Source organism: Phragmites australis, chromosome 4 (assembly GCF_958298935.1).
Source record: "Phragmites australis chromosome 4, lpPhrAust1.1, whole genome shotgun sequence".
Classification (NCBI taxonomy): domain Eukaryota; kingdom Viridiplantae; phylum Streptophyta; class Magnoliopsida; order Poales; family Poaceae; genus Phragmites; species Phragmites australis.
The window spans coordinates 44,418,306-44,434,807 of NC_084924.1; the positions used below are offsets into that span (position 1 = coordinate 44,418,306).

General features: G+C 44.2%; 2 protein-coding genes and 1 pseudogene across 2 annotated transcripts; all 3 read right to left on the reverse strand.

Annotated features, from left to right (window-relative positions):
* Positions 1-1,505: 1,505 nt before the first annotated feature.
* Positions 1,506-3,275, reverse strand: LOC133914452 (uncharacterized). The gene is made up of 2 exons (XM_062357555.1): positions 3,033-3,275; positions 1,506-2,929 (listed from the first exon to the last, which is right to left on the reverse strand). The coding sequence occupies exons 1-2, from the start codon at positions 3,132-3,134 to the stop codon at positions 1,514-1,516; spliced, it is 1,518 nt and encodes a 505-aa protein (XP_062213539.1). The 5' UTR covers positions 3,135-3,275; the 3' UTR covers positions 1,506-1,513.
* Positions 3,276-4,588: 1,313 nt separating this feature from the next.
* On the reverse strand, positions 4,589-13,818 carry LOC133916721 (pre-mRNA-processing factor 39-1-like). Its single transcript, XM_062360529.1, has 14 exons — positions 13,639-13,818; positions 13,172-13,540; positions 12,985-13,091; positions 12,223-12,452; positions 11,432-11,599; positions 10,707-11,067; positions 10,069-10,212; positions 9,426-9,578; positions 9,230-9,346; positions 8,769-8,849; positions 8,533-8,682; positions 7,646-7,906; positions 7,044-7,148; positions 4,589-5,195 (listed from the first exon to the last, which is right to left on the reverse strand). Exons 2-14 carry the CDS (start codon positions 13,512-13,514, stop codon positions 5,052-5,054), a joined length of 2,364 nt encoding a protein of 787 aa, XP_062216513.1. The 5' UTR covers positions 13,515-13,540; positions 13,639-13,818; the 3' UTR covers positions 4,589-5,051.
* Positions 13,819-14,194: 376 nt separating this feature from the next.
* On the reverse strand, positions 14,195-15,149 carry LOC133914835 (probable LRR receptor-like serine/threonine-protein kinase At2g16250; annotated as a pseudogene).
* Positions 15,150-16,502: the final 1,353 nt, after the last annotated feature.

A 16,502-nucleotide genomic window follows, 5' to 3' on the forward strand; every position in this document is an offset into this window, starting at 1 on the left:
TTTCTCCCTCACGGCCGGCCCTGAGGGGGGTCGAGTAGTGCGGCCGCCCCGGGCCTCCAAAACTAAGGGGCCCCTTTTTATGTATCTGTATATAATATACATACCTAACAGTCCGTACGATAATAAATAGAACTAGGTCTAAAGTAGCAGCTATGCTTAGTAGTCCATACGATAGAACGCAAGTAGCCTGGTTCCTCCGGTCCATAAAAATTCAAGTGATTTGTCTGTCTAGCCTATTTGGCTGTTTGCCTGTTTCATGTTTTCTTCCGTATAGACAGTCTAGTTTCTTGCGTTTCGTGGGAGCACGACTCCAAGGCATCCCGCATGCCCGCAGGTTCGATCGAGGACATGCATCAGCCATTGGCATATGAGTTTTTGTCGCTGGTTTTTCTGCTCTATAGTTTCTACTTCACCTTAAATGGATCCGACCCTTGTTGAGATCGCACATTTGAAATATAGAAAGGTCCCCACTTGCTTCGGCGATCAATGGGTCCAGCGTTTGTACTTCGGTGCTAGCACCTGCGAGCAGATAGCTCCAAAGCTACTATGATTGCAAGCTAACTGCTGCATGTACCGATAAGTAACTAGAGCTGTACGTAGCAAGTTGTACATAAGCATATGAGTATCTCTACCTAGTTAGCATGCATTAACACAAGCATACATGCATGTACTCTGATCTCTTACAATTTTGTTCGGTATTTACGATAATTTTGTTTCAGCCATACTGTAACGGATGCATTCTAAGTTGTTCAAACTTATCGTAAATGCTCGTGGACTCTATCTAGAATATTATTTTTTAATTAATATATAAATATTTATATTCAATAGGGTCTCGCTTTTAGTTTCGTTCCAAGCCACTGAAATCTCAGGACCGACCCTGTTCTCCCTAATAAACATGTACTCTCATCATATCCTTTCAATATGTATAATATGTAAACATTCATATCAATAAATACAAACAATCATTCTCTCTACTCTTAGTTTAATCTTCAATCTCTACTTTCTATATCTACTTGCAATAGTTATATATCGCAAGATCACGTTGCTCTCCCGCTCAAAACGTCTTGCGCCTGGCCAAGCGGTGACGTCTTCTCCAAGTGCGTATATCCAAGCGACTAGCCAGCTCATTGCATTGTGCATGGCTGTATCGGTTGGACCGGCGGCACGTCGAAAGAAAGGAGGGGAGATAGGGTAGAGTAGAGTAATTTCAGCTCAGGTAGGTGGAGTTTTTATTGCCTATATTTTGAAGTAATTCCTGGGCAAGGAAGTGATTTTGCAAATATACATTTACAATCGCATTTGTTGTACGATATTTTTTATTTTGCTATTTATCTAGAGTTATCTCCTTTTTTAGAAAAAGAGTGGTGCTTTTTTATCTACCGTTTTTTTACACCAAATTTTCTTTGAGATTCATTGATTTTTGGTGTGCCTGCGAGAAGCGTAGCCATTAAAAACAGAAGACAAAAGTCGAAACATCAGATGCGCAAAAGTCGAAACATGGAAAACGCGAACTTCACTTGTACTTCATATTCAGCACCTTCCCCAGTGTCACGCAGCGCGGCGTCGGCGAGTGCTCCCCTCCCGGCCGGGCGCTTCTCGGCCCCCTCGACGGCGTCGGCCGCGGCCTACTGGGCATGGGAGCGAGCGCCGGAGGAGCCTTCTCGCGAGCCGGGCGACGGCCGTCCTCCGAGTCCGACGTCGTGAGCCGCCGCGACGGGTGCTTGTTCCGGATCTCCTCCCTCAGCTCCCGCTCCAGCGCCTCTTTCGCCTCCTCGGCCAGCTCGGCCCGCCGCACCGCCTCCTCCAGGCTGAACCGCAGGTTGCTGATCTCCGCGCGCGCCGCGTCCAGCAGCTTGCCATTGACCGCGTTGGCTTCGGAGCTCTTCGCGACGAGCACGTACCCGTCCAGCTTGTTTCCCTGCTCGGGCTCGAGCTCCTTGGTGTAGAACTCGTCCTCGTCTTTGGAGACAGCGATCTCCGTGGCGACGATGCAAGCGTGATCTTCTCCAGAGATTTTAGCGACAAGGCATCTTGTCTCTTGAACATCGGAGTTCCCTTCAGGCACTGTCGTGACCTGAACCATAACCTCTACTCCTCCTTCACCTTCTACAACATCTTCAGACATCTTAGTTTTCATCGTGGTGTCATCAGATGGAACAACTTGGCAATCCTTTCTGAAGATTTCAGAAACAAAACATTCTTGTGGTGAGTGCTGAGATGTGAACTCTGCTTCTGCTTTCTGATCATCTGTAGTTGTTTCACAACATGCTTGAACCTGACGATCATCTGAGTTGTCACAACCAGCCTGCGGTGCCATGTAAAGCTCCTTGACGTGCTTCAGTTCTGATCGTAGGTACTCAACCTCCATCGTCTTCGCCAGCAACTCCTTCTCCATGCTCTCCATCATCTCCGTCTGCCTCCTGATCACCTCCAGGTTCTTGTCAGAGTTGAAGAACTCAAGTGTCACCTCCTGAAAGAACACAGACCTCTCCTCCTCCGCCCTGATAGCCACAACCGCAGACGACAAAACAGTATCGTTGAGCTGCAGGATGCGCGCCAACGCCTCCTTTGTGCTCTCCCTCTCCATGATCGTCCTCGTCTCCATCAGCTCCACCTCTCTCAGCAGAAATGCGATCGACGCCTTTGCGGCGTCCAGCTCGCCTTTCACGGTAGCCAGTTCATCTCTCAGTGTCTTGCATTCCTCTTCCATCTCCGATTGTTGGCTTCTGATCGTGCTATTGTCAGCTTCCAGCTGGGTTATACGGATGTAAGCGTCTAGAGACGCCCTGTCGTACTTGTCGGAGAGTTCTTGCATGGCCTTCTGGAGAGCTTCATACTTCAGAATGGCTTGCTTGCTCTCGCTTTCTTTCACTTCGAGCTGCAGCTTGCAAGTAGCGAGCTCCTTGGTGATGATGACAATCTCTTCCTCCTGCATTTCGCCAGCGTGAGATTGATTTTGTTGTATTGGAAAGATGGAAGCTGGGACTAGTGGATACAATTACAAATTTACACAGGCATGGATGGTTACCCACATTTCTGTCTGGGCTGAACCTGTTGAGCTGATCGCTTATCGGATCGAAGAGAGCCACTCCTGCCTGCACAGATTCTAGTTGTCTAGTGTCGATCTCGGCCATGAGTTGTTGTGCAATTACCTGCACTCAATAAACAATGTGGTGTGATATATTTACAATATCAGCAGCTACTACATAGTTCAGTGATCAACAAAGTAGCATAACTTGGGAGATCAGGTCTAGATGAACCAACATTAGAATTACCCAGGCATCTGAAAAGTTGCAATATCGGTCTAGATGAACCAACATTAGAATTACTCAGGCATCTGAAAAGTTACAATATCAACAGCTACTACAAAGTTAAGCTGTAAACAATGTAGCATAACTTGGGAGATCGGAGAAGTTGAAAAACTTTGTTAGCGCTGTCACAGACGGAAACTTCGCAGATGCATTGCAAAATTAACTGCAAATATGATCTACTTGCCAAATTTGCCTACATATTCCAAACATTTACGGCGAATTTGAGGCAGCACATACTTTGTCTTAGTTCGCACAACTCGGAGTAGGGGTGTAGGACGACTCCAACTTCTAATGTTTCCTGGGTCCTAGATTCCTACTGCTAGATAATACTCAACGCTCTGTTTTCTCTAGGGTATCGACAGGAAAGCTTACCTCGAACAGAACAGCTCGGTCACAGAAGTATCTCACTGAACAAATAGACAGCCGAAGGCAAGCGCAAGAGTCGCTGGCCAAGTAGCAAGAGGCGGAAGCACGCGTGCAAGAACAATGGCCCAGTGTGCGACGAGGTGATCGGTGGGGAAAAAGAGACGGATGTATAGGCAGAGCCGCAGGGGACGCGCGGAGCGGCCAAAGACGAGGCGCCGTGGCAAACGAGACGGCACGTTCCAATCCAAGGGAACTGGGTGGGGGCTGCTACGTCCACGAGGCGACGCGCTTCGGGCGTGGAGACGCCCGCCCGATGCGATCGGGTGAGTCCAGCGGGGGGAGACGCTGTCGTTTTGCCTCATCAGCGCACGCGCCGGCGGCCCCTCTCGTACGATGACGCCATTTCGATTTCAGGCTATCGCCTCAGGCGGGTGCTGCCGTGCGCCTGAGGAGAAACAAGTGGTTGTTTGAGCTTAAATTTCGGAAGATGGTAGATGATAGTATACTCTATACTATTAGATTTTTATTAGATTTTTTTACGACCCTTACCATGAGGTTGTGGCTGGTTGATTTGTGTACACAATAGAAATTTTCCTGCGTTAGGGCATGGCTTGGATTTTCTCTTGCGGCTACGTTCGCTATTAGCCTGTTACCGTACATGGTAACTAGCAACGGCACAGGAGTCGGTGCATGTGCCCGCGTAATTCATATGACACATCGTACTGGTCATGCTCCTTGGCTGACAATTGATTCCGGGAACCAGTTTGAAATGCGAAAATAGCTTAGAACCCGATTGGCAGGAATTTTGCTGGAAATTCGGAAGCAACAGTCAATTCTTGTAGGAATTGAGAAACATACCCACGTTTCAAACAGGGCACAGGGCCCTATGAGTTAAGAGCTTTGCAAGAAAATTTTCACAGGTAAGAGGCATCGAGGCCTCGAGAAAAGTTCCTGCATTCCAGATGGGCTTGTACCGTAGATGATGACAATCATGTGAGCAATTCATACGCATAGTAAACACCGCTAACTCAAATACGTCGCCTACAGTAAGAATTAAGCTACAAAAAGCGACGAGATTCCTAGACACATGGATGCTAGCACCAAAATGTTCTATACAAATCTCAGATTCCGACTCGAGTGATCATCCTCAGTACACTAACACTGAGTCTTGCACCGCAAATAGCATCCGGGCAAGGGCTAGCTACATCCCCAACACTAACATTGAGTCTTCCAGGAACACTAGCAGTACAAAAGGTCTTGCGATGCCTTTTGACATGGTACTGGCAAACCAGCCGATTAGACTGTAGAACCATAAATACGAAGACCTGCTGATTAACAGGCTCGATGAAACGCTGTCCAAGATTAGTCAACAGATCAGTAGTAGGTTGTGCCATAATAGGGTTGAGGAGCTGCCGCAGGTTGCTGAGGGTAAGCTGCTGCTGGTGCTGGTGCCACTGCGGCCACTGGTGCTGCCACTGCCATTGCTGCAGGTTGTGCGTAGCTTTGTTGTGTGTAGGCCTACAATATTTTAACCATAATTTGCATCAGATGACCTTCAACACGATTTAAAGTTACTATAGTGGTGAAGATTGAAAAAAAAAACGCTGGACAAATGAGGTATATGGAGGTGTAAGAGACAAGACTACGTATCCATAGTCCCAAAACAATGACATTAGCATAACAGTGAAGAAATAATTACAGTTATGGTAATAGTGAGCACAAGTATTCTCCCAAGCTGTGTTACCGGGACACGGACACAGGTGTCGGAGTCCGACTCGGGTGCGGATGTCCGATTCGGCAAATTCTAGAAAACAGGATTCGGGGATTCGCCTAATACATATTAATTTTTTAATTTTTAATCACTTTTATATGTATAGTGTAGAGATCTATCTCTTATTTAATACGGTACAAGGGGCAAAAATTAGAGTCCTAATTCTGTACATAGATTATCCAATAATGCAAGGCTGAAAATGGAAAAAGAAGAAAGAAAAAGAAAAGGAACCAAAGGATTAAATGGGCTGTTATTTAGTGGCCCATCCAGTCCACCTACTCCTGAGTTGCCCTACCAACTCCAGACTCCAAGACCAAACAGCAGCCACCGCCAGTCTTGTTTCCTAGCCCCTTTCTTCCACCGGCGCAGCTCTGCCGCCGTTGTAGATCCCTCGCTGCCGGCCATCATCTCTTACCAATGACTAGCAAAATGGATAGCCTGCACCCACCTCATATCTCCGGTGCCCTCATCCGCCAGAGACTGCGGACTACGCTACCACAGCGTGCTCCCCTTCGGTGCTGGCCGTTCCCCTGCCCTCCTCCATCTTCTTGTCTTCAACTCTCGCGTCCACGGCGGCTTCCCGTTCGGTGACTCGCTCGTCTCAACTACGGCGTCACAAGAATCGACGCTCACCGGCTGACATGCTAGGCACGAGACGTGACCACAGGTGTCCGATGTGTGTCGCGCCATGTCCGACGCGAATCGACGCGCGGATACACGTCGATGCGCCAAAAAAATTTCACATGCGTGTCCAGGTAACACAGCTCCCAAGACCAATCTACATGTAACATAATCTGCAGTTGGTTCATATCTGCTGATGCTAATACTGATGCGACTAAACAAAACATATGTTACTGCCAGTAGGTCTGACTATAGCACTTGGTTTGTTTGACAAACTACAAGCAGTAACTATCTCCGATTACCATTGATAATTTAGACTGCCTAGTAAACTGTACCATGTTTGTGCAAGACTGCCTCAGAACTAGCATCAACCAGAAATAGAGAAAATTATGGAGCGGAGAGAATTCTTGAAAGAAAGAAGCAACTAGAGACCAAATAATTAAGGCATCTCCAATAATACTGGCAGCTAGCTATAAGGCTATCCACATCAGATTTTTGTCTATGTGGAGAAGAGAGTAATGAGGAGAGATAAAAGTTGACTACTAACTAGTAAATAGTCTACTCATTTAATATATTGATATTGCAGTCTATTGCATGTGGGCCTATACATTAATTTTATAAACAGTGCTACAATTAAACTAATTGGTAGGTCTATAGTATTATTTATTGGTGACATATACAACTCTTATACATAGCAGCTATCTATATTGTTGGAGATGCTCTTACAACATGATTCAAATCATGACAGCTCTTACTTTGGCACAACCAATTTTTTTATTCTAATTAACATCCTAATGTTTATTTTCCTGTTTAGGGATTTGGATACAAGTAGGGAATCTTGATGGTGGGGAAAAAAAAGTCCATAACATGTGCCATAGTCATTCCTTGCAACAAATTCTGGAAGAGACCAAGAATAATCTTTTAATATCCAGAACCATTTCGTAAATTTAGGAGGCAGGAGACGGATTCAGTACCTGAGCAGAGTATGTTGGAGGATATGCACCATAAGCAGCAGCTTGAGGGGCAGATTGAGGCATTTGATGGCTGTAGTCATAAGTTCCATATGCAGGATACGCAGACTACAATGTAAAGGAAGTTAAAATCAAAATGCAACAATATATAGCTAAGCACAATAGCATCATTATGTCCAAACAATGGTAGAAGTGACTAGTTGTAAAAGAGCTTCTTGGGTTTTATTATTCAAATTCTAAGGGGTGATGGAAAAAATATCATAGGAATGAACTTTTAGATCTAGCAAATGAGCATGAGCACAACAAAAAAGGAAGAAACAAGTCACCAAAAAGGATTCTGGAATCAACATGTTTTTCACATTTCCAAAAGCTTGGGAACATGTATGTTGGCTGCAAATTCAGGGAGAGAGAATGAGAGGTATTGAGATAAATGACCGCTAAATTCCTACCCAAGTTTGAAAAGATAAGTGGTTCAAATCTGGACAATCAATAATGTCTCATTTCTCCTATTCTTTTCATTTCCAGAAATTTGTCTCTTATCTTGATTTGTTCACCCAAAAAGAGAGCATGGAACTAAATCATGCAGATTTATAGGAATATCCAACCTGTGGTGCATAACCGGCTCCCCATTGTTGTCCTGATGCTTCAGAAGTCACAGGCCAAACGGGAGGATTAGGAGCATTTGGATCAGTTCCCATGACTGGCTGAGTACCCCCAGTTTTAGCCAATTTGTCTATGTCTGACACAATAGCATCATCCGCTTTTCGTTTCTTTGATGGCAGAATGCTTCTCTTACATGAAAAAAGAGTTGTATGCCGAGCTAAAGCCTTCTTGATCGCTTTTGCATCCCCAAATAGATCCAAAAACTGTAAACAGTTCGTAAATGTATCAATAATCTAACTATCTAACTGGATAAGCCCATAAACAAAATAAAAGTAAATACTGATGCCTAGTTCATTTACATGGCACTTACATTAGCAGATTACCTGATTTGATAACTGTACAAACAGTGCAATCATTGTTATTATTGAAAAGCAGAAGAGAACAGGAATTTCGTATTAAGGACAGTTCTACATTTATATATAGCTTTCCATTCCATTCGAAGGCAAAAGTTGCAAAACTCTACAGCTCAACTGAACCAAAATTTCAAGAATTATCACAATCTACTTCATGTTCCTAAAGATGAGCAATCAAATAATCACAGTGAACAGTTATATGTTTGCCCCCTCAAATATTAGTTCAAAGTGCCAGTACTGCAATCTTCTGACAACCATACTTCTTACTTGCACCATACAAACCACACTCAAATAAACAACACTAACTTAATGTACCTAATCAAAACACTATTCTATTTCACCTTCATTCTCTCATTGGCAGATTGACAAAACAAACACAATTAGATACAAAATTATCTTACTTCACACTCATAATGCCTCGACTTGCCAAACCAAGAAGGAATTATATGTAGAAAGGTGCAGCTTTTAAGTATTACCTCTAAAAATATGGAAGATACTTCTTCTTTGTCGCCTAGACTTGCAATCTCCCCTTGAGATGGTTCAGGTGTAAGGTACTTCTCCACGAGTGAATCTAAAAATTCAATACGCTTTTCACAAGGAAACATTGACTCTAAATGGATGACAGCCTGCAAATTAAAGGTAGTATTAGGTAAATTAAAGAAAAAGATGAGGGAAAATTGAACATTTCAGATAAAATTCCGAAAGTTGTAACCTCAAGAATTGGTTTCGTCACATTAAACTGCCCGCGCAATGCAGTTAAAGTCTCCCTTGCCTTTTCTAAGTCTCGGATGCCCTACACATTTTGAGGAATACATCAAATTCCACCAACTTAAACAGAGATATATTAAATCGAAGAATGCAGGAGAAGTTGAGTTCAATCAGCTACTCATCAAACAGGGGAAAAAAGAAACATCTCTTAGCTAAAAAACAAAATTGGAGTGCTTAAAATGTAAATCGTGAGATGCATGGCAAACTTAATCATCTTTCCATAAAAGGTCTGATCATACACAATAAACATACACAAAAGCACAGTTTTCAACACTATTTTCTTATTGTCTAACCCCGAATGTTCAGTCAACACATTCACATAGTCAGACAATACAATTTAGACAGACGTGTAAACCATGATTTTTTTCACATTTTGGCAATATCAAAATGTTGATGAAAACTTACCAGAAATAAGAAGCGTGAGTATTGAATCAGCAACGTTGGCAAGAGCTGGCTCTGCTCCTTTTCCCTTTCAGTAGCTATGGCCTTCTCATAAACTAAACAAGCAGATTCTTTATCTCCCTGCAAGGAGAAACGGATTAAATAAACTCTTGAACACTTTTAAAAAGGGAACAAGACAATTGTTTGTTCAGAGACATACCAGTCGGTGCTCCATATTGGAATGCTTTACAATGGCCTCTAGTAAGCCAGGACATAGTTCTGAGTAAAGATGCCGATATTCTGCACGTGCTTCAGAAACATCTCCATTAAGCTCCTTAAAGCGTACACTAAATAGATGGATCTCTGGCTGTTTCTGTTCAACATAATAAAAATAAACGCAATGTAGTTATCAGCAAATCTAAAACCGCTAAACTATATAATGCACAATGCTGTACAATATTAGATCAAAAACATTATTACCAATGCTTATCTTCTCAGTTAGAACTTTTAAAGGTTCCAATGGAAATTAAAAAAAAAAACATCAGGAGAGCTTTAGTTTGAGCTCCTGGCAACCAACACCAACCATGGCACAGGGTATAAGTTTGGATTCTTTTCAAAGCATCAATAATAAAATGAGATTTCGAAAAGCCGGTCTTCCCAATCAGTACACCATTAGTGATTTAACCTTAAATAGTAAATATGCATTTGAAAGTCCTACAAACTAACTAATTCAGATGCTGTATTTATATGTACATATAGGAGTGCGTACAACATGCATGATAAGGAAGAGAAAATGAAATGTTTAAAGGTAAAAACAACAATGCTATCAAGTACATATTGTTATACAAGTTATCGAATAATACCTTGACAAACACATGAGTGGCACGAGCCAGGGCATTGTTTGCTAGTTCTAGGCTTCCTTTATCCTCCATACATTGCACATAGCGGATCCAGAATTCTGAATAGCTAGCACAAGCAATGACACACCTTTCATACAATTTAATAACCTGAAACAGTATTTGTACCATCAGAAGACTGATGTAAGAGGGGAAATAAAGGGAATAAGAATTTGATATTGACAAAAAAAAAAAAGAGAAGTTCACACAGGTTACTCCATTAGCTGATTAGGGAGGCCCCTCCATAATAAAGGAGGGACCATCCTTGCTTGATAGATAGATGGTTAAGAAGGTGAACATTAAGCAAATACCTGCATATATGAGATTAAAAATTCAAACTGGTATTTGGTACCATATTTCATTAACCCAGAACGGCCACTGACAAATGAAAGTTTGAAGTACTTAGCCTCATCGAAACCAAACATTATGTCCACGCTCTATCCTCAGTTCAATATCCCATTATAAAGGAATCTCCGTCCAAATACTAGCCGTTAAAGCATATAATGGAGCCAATAAGACTGGATTGTAAGTTATAAGATACCAAGTGTTCCATGAAATCTACTAAATAAAAAAGAGACAAGATTGCTAGAGGTACAAAAGCATACCTTGTTAATGTCTTCTTCCTTCTCGATAAAATCAAGATAGTTATGCCAGTTTTCAAGCTCTGGATTGTCAAGAGGTTTGACGTGAAAATATGGTCTTCTAATAGCTAGCTCAAAACCAATAATCTTAGATTCATACTCTTTAGCCTTTTTGTACATATCTTCTCTCATGGAGATATACTTTGCAAGGTTCTCTGCTTCTGTTGAAGATGAATTTTCAGGTTGAGCAGATTTATCGACATTGTCAGGATGTGCCTCACTATCAAGAGCCTGAGCACTGTTCTCAGAAGTAACACCATACAAAGAAGCTTCCTCTGCAGTAAGTATTTCCGAAAAAATCCGTGTCGAAGCCAAATCCTTGAGGCTGAATAAGAATAAGAATAACAATTAGTACCACAAGAAATTTTACATTCTATGTACTGCTATAAATGAGAATATACATTGCGAATTATAGTTCAGGTGCTTAAAATAACAACCACATAATAGCTGGATTAGGAAATGCCGGAATGGTATAGTGGTGCGTGTGTTTATTTCTACTGATACATGGTGGATGCAGTTTTGTTATTCATATTTTCTTAATCCATTCATCAGACAATAAAGCTAAAAATTAGCAAGCCACGGATAAAAAACAATTTGATAATACACATAAGAAGTGATCCACACACACAAAGAAAAGCTACACTTCCACACTTGCATACAAAATGCATAAACAATACGAACGAACTTACCAATTAATGTAGCGATCAAGCTGCTGTATAGGATGCTCTAATATTCTCGTATATATCATGGCTAGATGACTCCATGCCTGCAGTGATTCTTCATACTTAATGTACTCATCCCACAAAAGACTGGAACAGTAATCTGTCCCAACGTATGCCAAACCCCGTTCAAACAGTCTGCAGAAAAGCAGGTGGCAAAAGTTACTGAAAAGGTGATCAAAGTTACTCATTTAAAAAACGAAATAATGAGACAAAAAAGGCACATTAAGAAAACACTCGATGAATGATGGCTGGCAGGTGCAAAAACTAGTAGCTACTTTACATTTAGCATTATTTTTTATAAGACATATTTCAACTTTACTGTGTCTAAAGTAATTTGTATCAACAAAGCACGTTATAATGTCAAAGTTAGCTAAGGTAATGTATGAACTAACATTGACCTAAAAGAAATAGCTAGGCAGAGATACTGAGCCTACAGAAGGTCAAATAAGTACTTAACTTCATATTTAGTAACTCAAGGTAGGTCAGCATTGGCCATTGGCCCATTGCACTTCATTGACATATATCCAGTTTTCAGATGGACTATGCTAATAACATGTATAGCATAGTCAGAATTTGAATATATCCAGTTTTCAGATGGACTATGCTATAACATGTATAGCACAAATAGAGCTCTAAAATATTCTAAAGCACGTAATCGGACCTTCATACATACAATGGCTTACAAATGCCCAGTTATTCGAAACAAAGTCAGAAGACAGAAACATCATCAGAATAGGCATATTATGTGTAATTGATACCTTCTGATGATATCTGGGTCATCATATGTTGAAATTGCGAACTGACAGTAGTTATACCAAATTTCCACTGAATAAGTAACTGCAAGAACTGCTCGTTCGTACACCTCTATAACTTTATTGATGCCATCAAGTCGTCCTTCGTGATCTGCATATTTCTTCCAATAACCAAAGCAAAGAGGGAATTCCACAAGAAATGCATCGTATACTTTCCGTATCTTCAAAATATTGCTCTGTACAAGAATATACAAAAATGTGGTATTAGCAAAAAAAAGAATTCATCTTACAGAAGTTCCATTTCTTATTACTGATCAATCAGATTGAATTTAGATTAAGTGCGTTGAAAGACAAAATACTAAAATCACATACGACTACAATAGGAAAAACAAAGGTTGAGGAACAGTAATTAACACTTGAAATCAACTGCAGGAAACACAATGGTTACGAAATCTACTAACACGATAGAGGGAAAAGGCAATATTACACTATTAGGCCCTTAAGACTGCAAACACATTCTAATCTAAGAAAAACAAGAAAGCGAATTATCATACATCAGAGTAAACACATACATTTACAGTACGCACCAAATCAAAGCTACAAGGAAATAATCGCAAAACTCATATTTTCCACTTAACACGAATAAATAGCATATAATCATATGAGGACGCAGTTGTGAGGATAAAAAAAGGTCCTCCACATATAGCAGGATGCACAAAATAAGTCGCAAGAATGATTAGTATGGGCAAGCAGCAATCCAAACTTTACCTCAGCATTTCTCTCTGTCTCATCAATAAGTGCAGTCCAAGCATTGAAGTCTAAGCAGTTCGCGGTAACGACACTCCATAACCTAGCCTCTTCCGCAGGAAGCACAGCTGCAAAAAGAAAGCAGCATGTTACGAACAAACAATAGGTAGGATGCCAAATTAGGCTACCTGTGAGAGCCCAACATTACCTTCATCATAGGATGGCTCAGCAACTAGCTCGCCCATCTCGTCCGTGGTGGTACCGCCGTTCTCTGTAGCTCCTGCAGATTGGTAATTCGTCGTCTGGCTCGCCGTCCCGTTCAACACCGCGTGCTCTGTCCGATACCCGGAGGCATCAGGTCCCTGAGCTCCACCTTCAGGGGCCACGACACTCTCGCCGGTGACAAGCGCCCCATCGACTTGCATAACGGAGCTCGGATTCTGACTGTACGCGTTCGCATCAGGGTTGGCGCTCGCCGAATCGAAAGCCGCGGCACCAGGCTCTGCGCTACTGGAATCGATACCGGCGGCAACGCTCTGATCCAGCTCCATTGCGCGCGAATCGCAGGGGCTGAATCCTGCGACCGAAGCGAAGAGAGATAGCGGAAGGTGAAATTAACGCCGGAGAAGTGGAGGCGGGTGTGTGAAGGTTCGCGGGAGGGTGAGGGACACGCACCGGAGAGCCGACCACAAGCGGGGACGCGCGACGGGGAGGTGGGGAAGAGCGCCGGCGAGGAGGAGGGGGGGGGGGTTCGGCGCCTGCTTGCGAGGTGGCGATGCGGAGGCCGGAGGGGTTAGGGTTGGATTCGCGGTGTTGATGGAGGGGGCGGCGGAGAGGTGGGCCGGAGGGGGAGGGAGGGAGGGAGGCAGTCCGAGGAGTCCGCGTCCCACGCGAAGTTAGTCAGTTAGCCCACCACCCATGCGCGTCGGCCCAAGCGGATGAGACGGGGGATTCGGTCCTTGATGCATTTTTTAAAAACATATTGATCCACTTTTTATCCCTTAAACTATTGATTCAATTTGAAAGGTCACCCGCAACCACTATATTAGAAATAGAACCCTCCTTATGTTTGAAAATCGGATGTGGAACCTCCCAAGTCAAATCTAAGGTGATTTTTGTCTGATGTGGCACATAAATTATGGAGCTGAATGAAATACACGTCGGAGGGGAGCAACAAGAGAAGGGCAGGGAGGAGTGTGGATACGGACAGGGAGGAGAGTCCATCAAGGAGCTACCTGATGCACGTGAGGAGCGGCGAGAGCTGGCCATAGAAGCAGTTGTAGCTTAGGTCCACCACCGGGATTGTCACGTCATTGGATGGCTGGATAGGGCTCGCAAAGAAGTTGCGCTGCAGCACGGACAATGGCAATGTGAACACTGACGACGGGATTGGCCCCTCGAGATGGTTCATTCTAAGGTGGAGGAAGTTGAGTCATGTCATCCGGTGTAACATAGAGTCACCCGTGCAGGTGAGCTGGTTCGCCGAGAGCAAGAGGTATTGCAGCCCTGCCAGGAGGGCAGGCACACCGCCGAAGAGAGCGTTGTGCTAGAGGTCCAACCGGAGGAGTAGGGACGAGTCTGGGAATGATGAGATGCCGTCAGTGAACTGGTTTGGGTAGGGGATGAAGTTGGTAATCGATGGTAGTGCGACGATGGATGGTAGGATGGCACCAGAGATCTGGTTGAAGCTGACGTTGAGCGTCCGGAGGTTGGACAACGCGCTGATGCTGTCCAGTATCATGTAGAAGATGAGGTATTGCTAACGGATAGGATCCAGAAGTTTGACATGTGGCGAGCAACGTCGGGAGCTCCCCCTCCATGCGCTAGGCACGAGCGAGAGCTCGGTGAGCGCGGACAGCCGATCAAGCGCCGGGTCAAGCTACCCTGTCAGGCCTGGTGACCCACGGGTCACTAAGCACTAGCGCCACCACCTTGTCCCCGTCACAGAACATGTCAGGGAACCCACGTAGGTTAGTGGTGAAGTCCCACCCATCGGAGAATGCTGACTTAGGCATGTCCTCCAGCGATCGTCGCATCGCCTGTAGCGCCAGAAATTCCACGAGGTCGAGGATCCCTACCACCGGACGTGGCACCTCGATCGCCAAGACGATGCACGCCACGACTGTCGCCCTCTCCCGGGGGCCCAGCATGTCACCCGGGACTAACCGCCGGCTCTCGACCGCCATCGTCACACCGCTCTCCAGTCTCGTGGATGCACTCCTTGCCACCCGCCTTGCGAGCCACCTCCTCGCCACATCATGCTGCTACCCACGACACTGCTCCCGCTACCCGTCCACCTCCACATCCTCCTCCACTCGGCCCTCCCACCAGCCTCCAATCTCTCCATCTTCCTCGCCACCACGTCGCCCTCCTCCTCGCTCCTTGCCTCCACCTTTCCTGTCCTCCTCCGCGTGCTTGTCGTTGGCTCGCCGTCGCTCCTCGATGTGTTCCTCCAGTTCGCTCTCTCCTCCCCATCCTTATCCCCATCCACGCTCCTCCCTTCCCTCCTCTCGTCGCTCTTCAGTGATGTGGATTCCTTTCGGGCCAGTATGGATTTGAAACCGGGATTTATGTGCCACATCAGACGAAAACTACCTTAGATTCGGCTCTGGGGGATTCCACAACTGCTTTCCAAAAGTGAGGGTGGTTCTATTTCTGGTATCTTGGTTGTGGGTGGTCTTTCAAATTGGACCAATAATTTAAGGGGGGTAAAGTGGACTTTTCCTCTCTTTTTTGACGCCTCTCATCTAGGTACAGCTTGTAGAATCTGAACATACGTGGAACCACACATCTATCCATCACACACACCTACTCACACACCCTACGCACACATCTAGACCTACATACTAGACACAAAGATAGTAGCGTCCCTAGGAAGATCGACATAATCATCCGAGACTCCATAGACTATGGGTACGTCGTAGTTCCATTGTAGCTCCACACTTGAGAGGCATGCAGTGGAATTAAATATGGGATAAACCCCGGTGAGGCCCGAGTTCGATCATAGGGATCGAACCTGGGTGGCAACGCTCACAACTGGAGCTGCTAGCCAACTGAGCCCCTTGCTCGTCCTCGGTCCTTGATGCATTTGAAAATGTAAGCGCAACAAAGCTCGTTGCATGCATTATGTGGAAGATGAGGCCGCTAGGCTACCGGATTGTATCCAGGTCTTTGTTGCCAACAGTTTTAACAAGTTTTTTATTTATATTTTTATTCTAAACAAATTAATTCAAATAATTACTTGTACAATGAGAAGAAAAAAGATAAATTTCCCTAAAGATAGACCCATTGTGGCTCCACGCTTGAGAGGCCTGCAACGGGAATTAAATATGGAAATAAACCCAGGTTAGGCCTGAGTTCGATCATAGGGATTGAACCCGGGTGGCAGTGCTCGCACCTGAAGCCGCTAGCCAACTGAGCCCCTTCCTCATCCTCATCCTTGATGTATTTGAAAAGGTAAGCGCAAAAGCACTCAGTTGCATGCATTCTGTGGAAGATGAGCCTGTTGGGCTACCATATTGTATCCAGGTGTTTGTTGC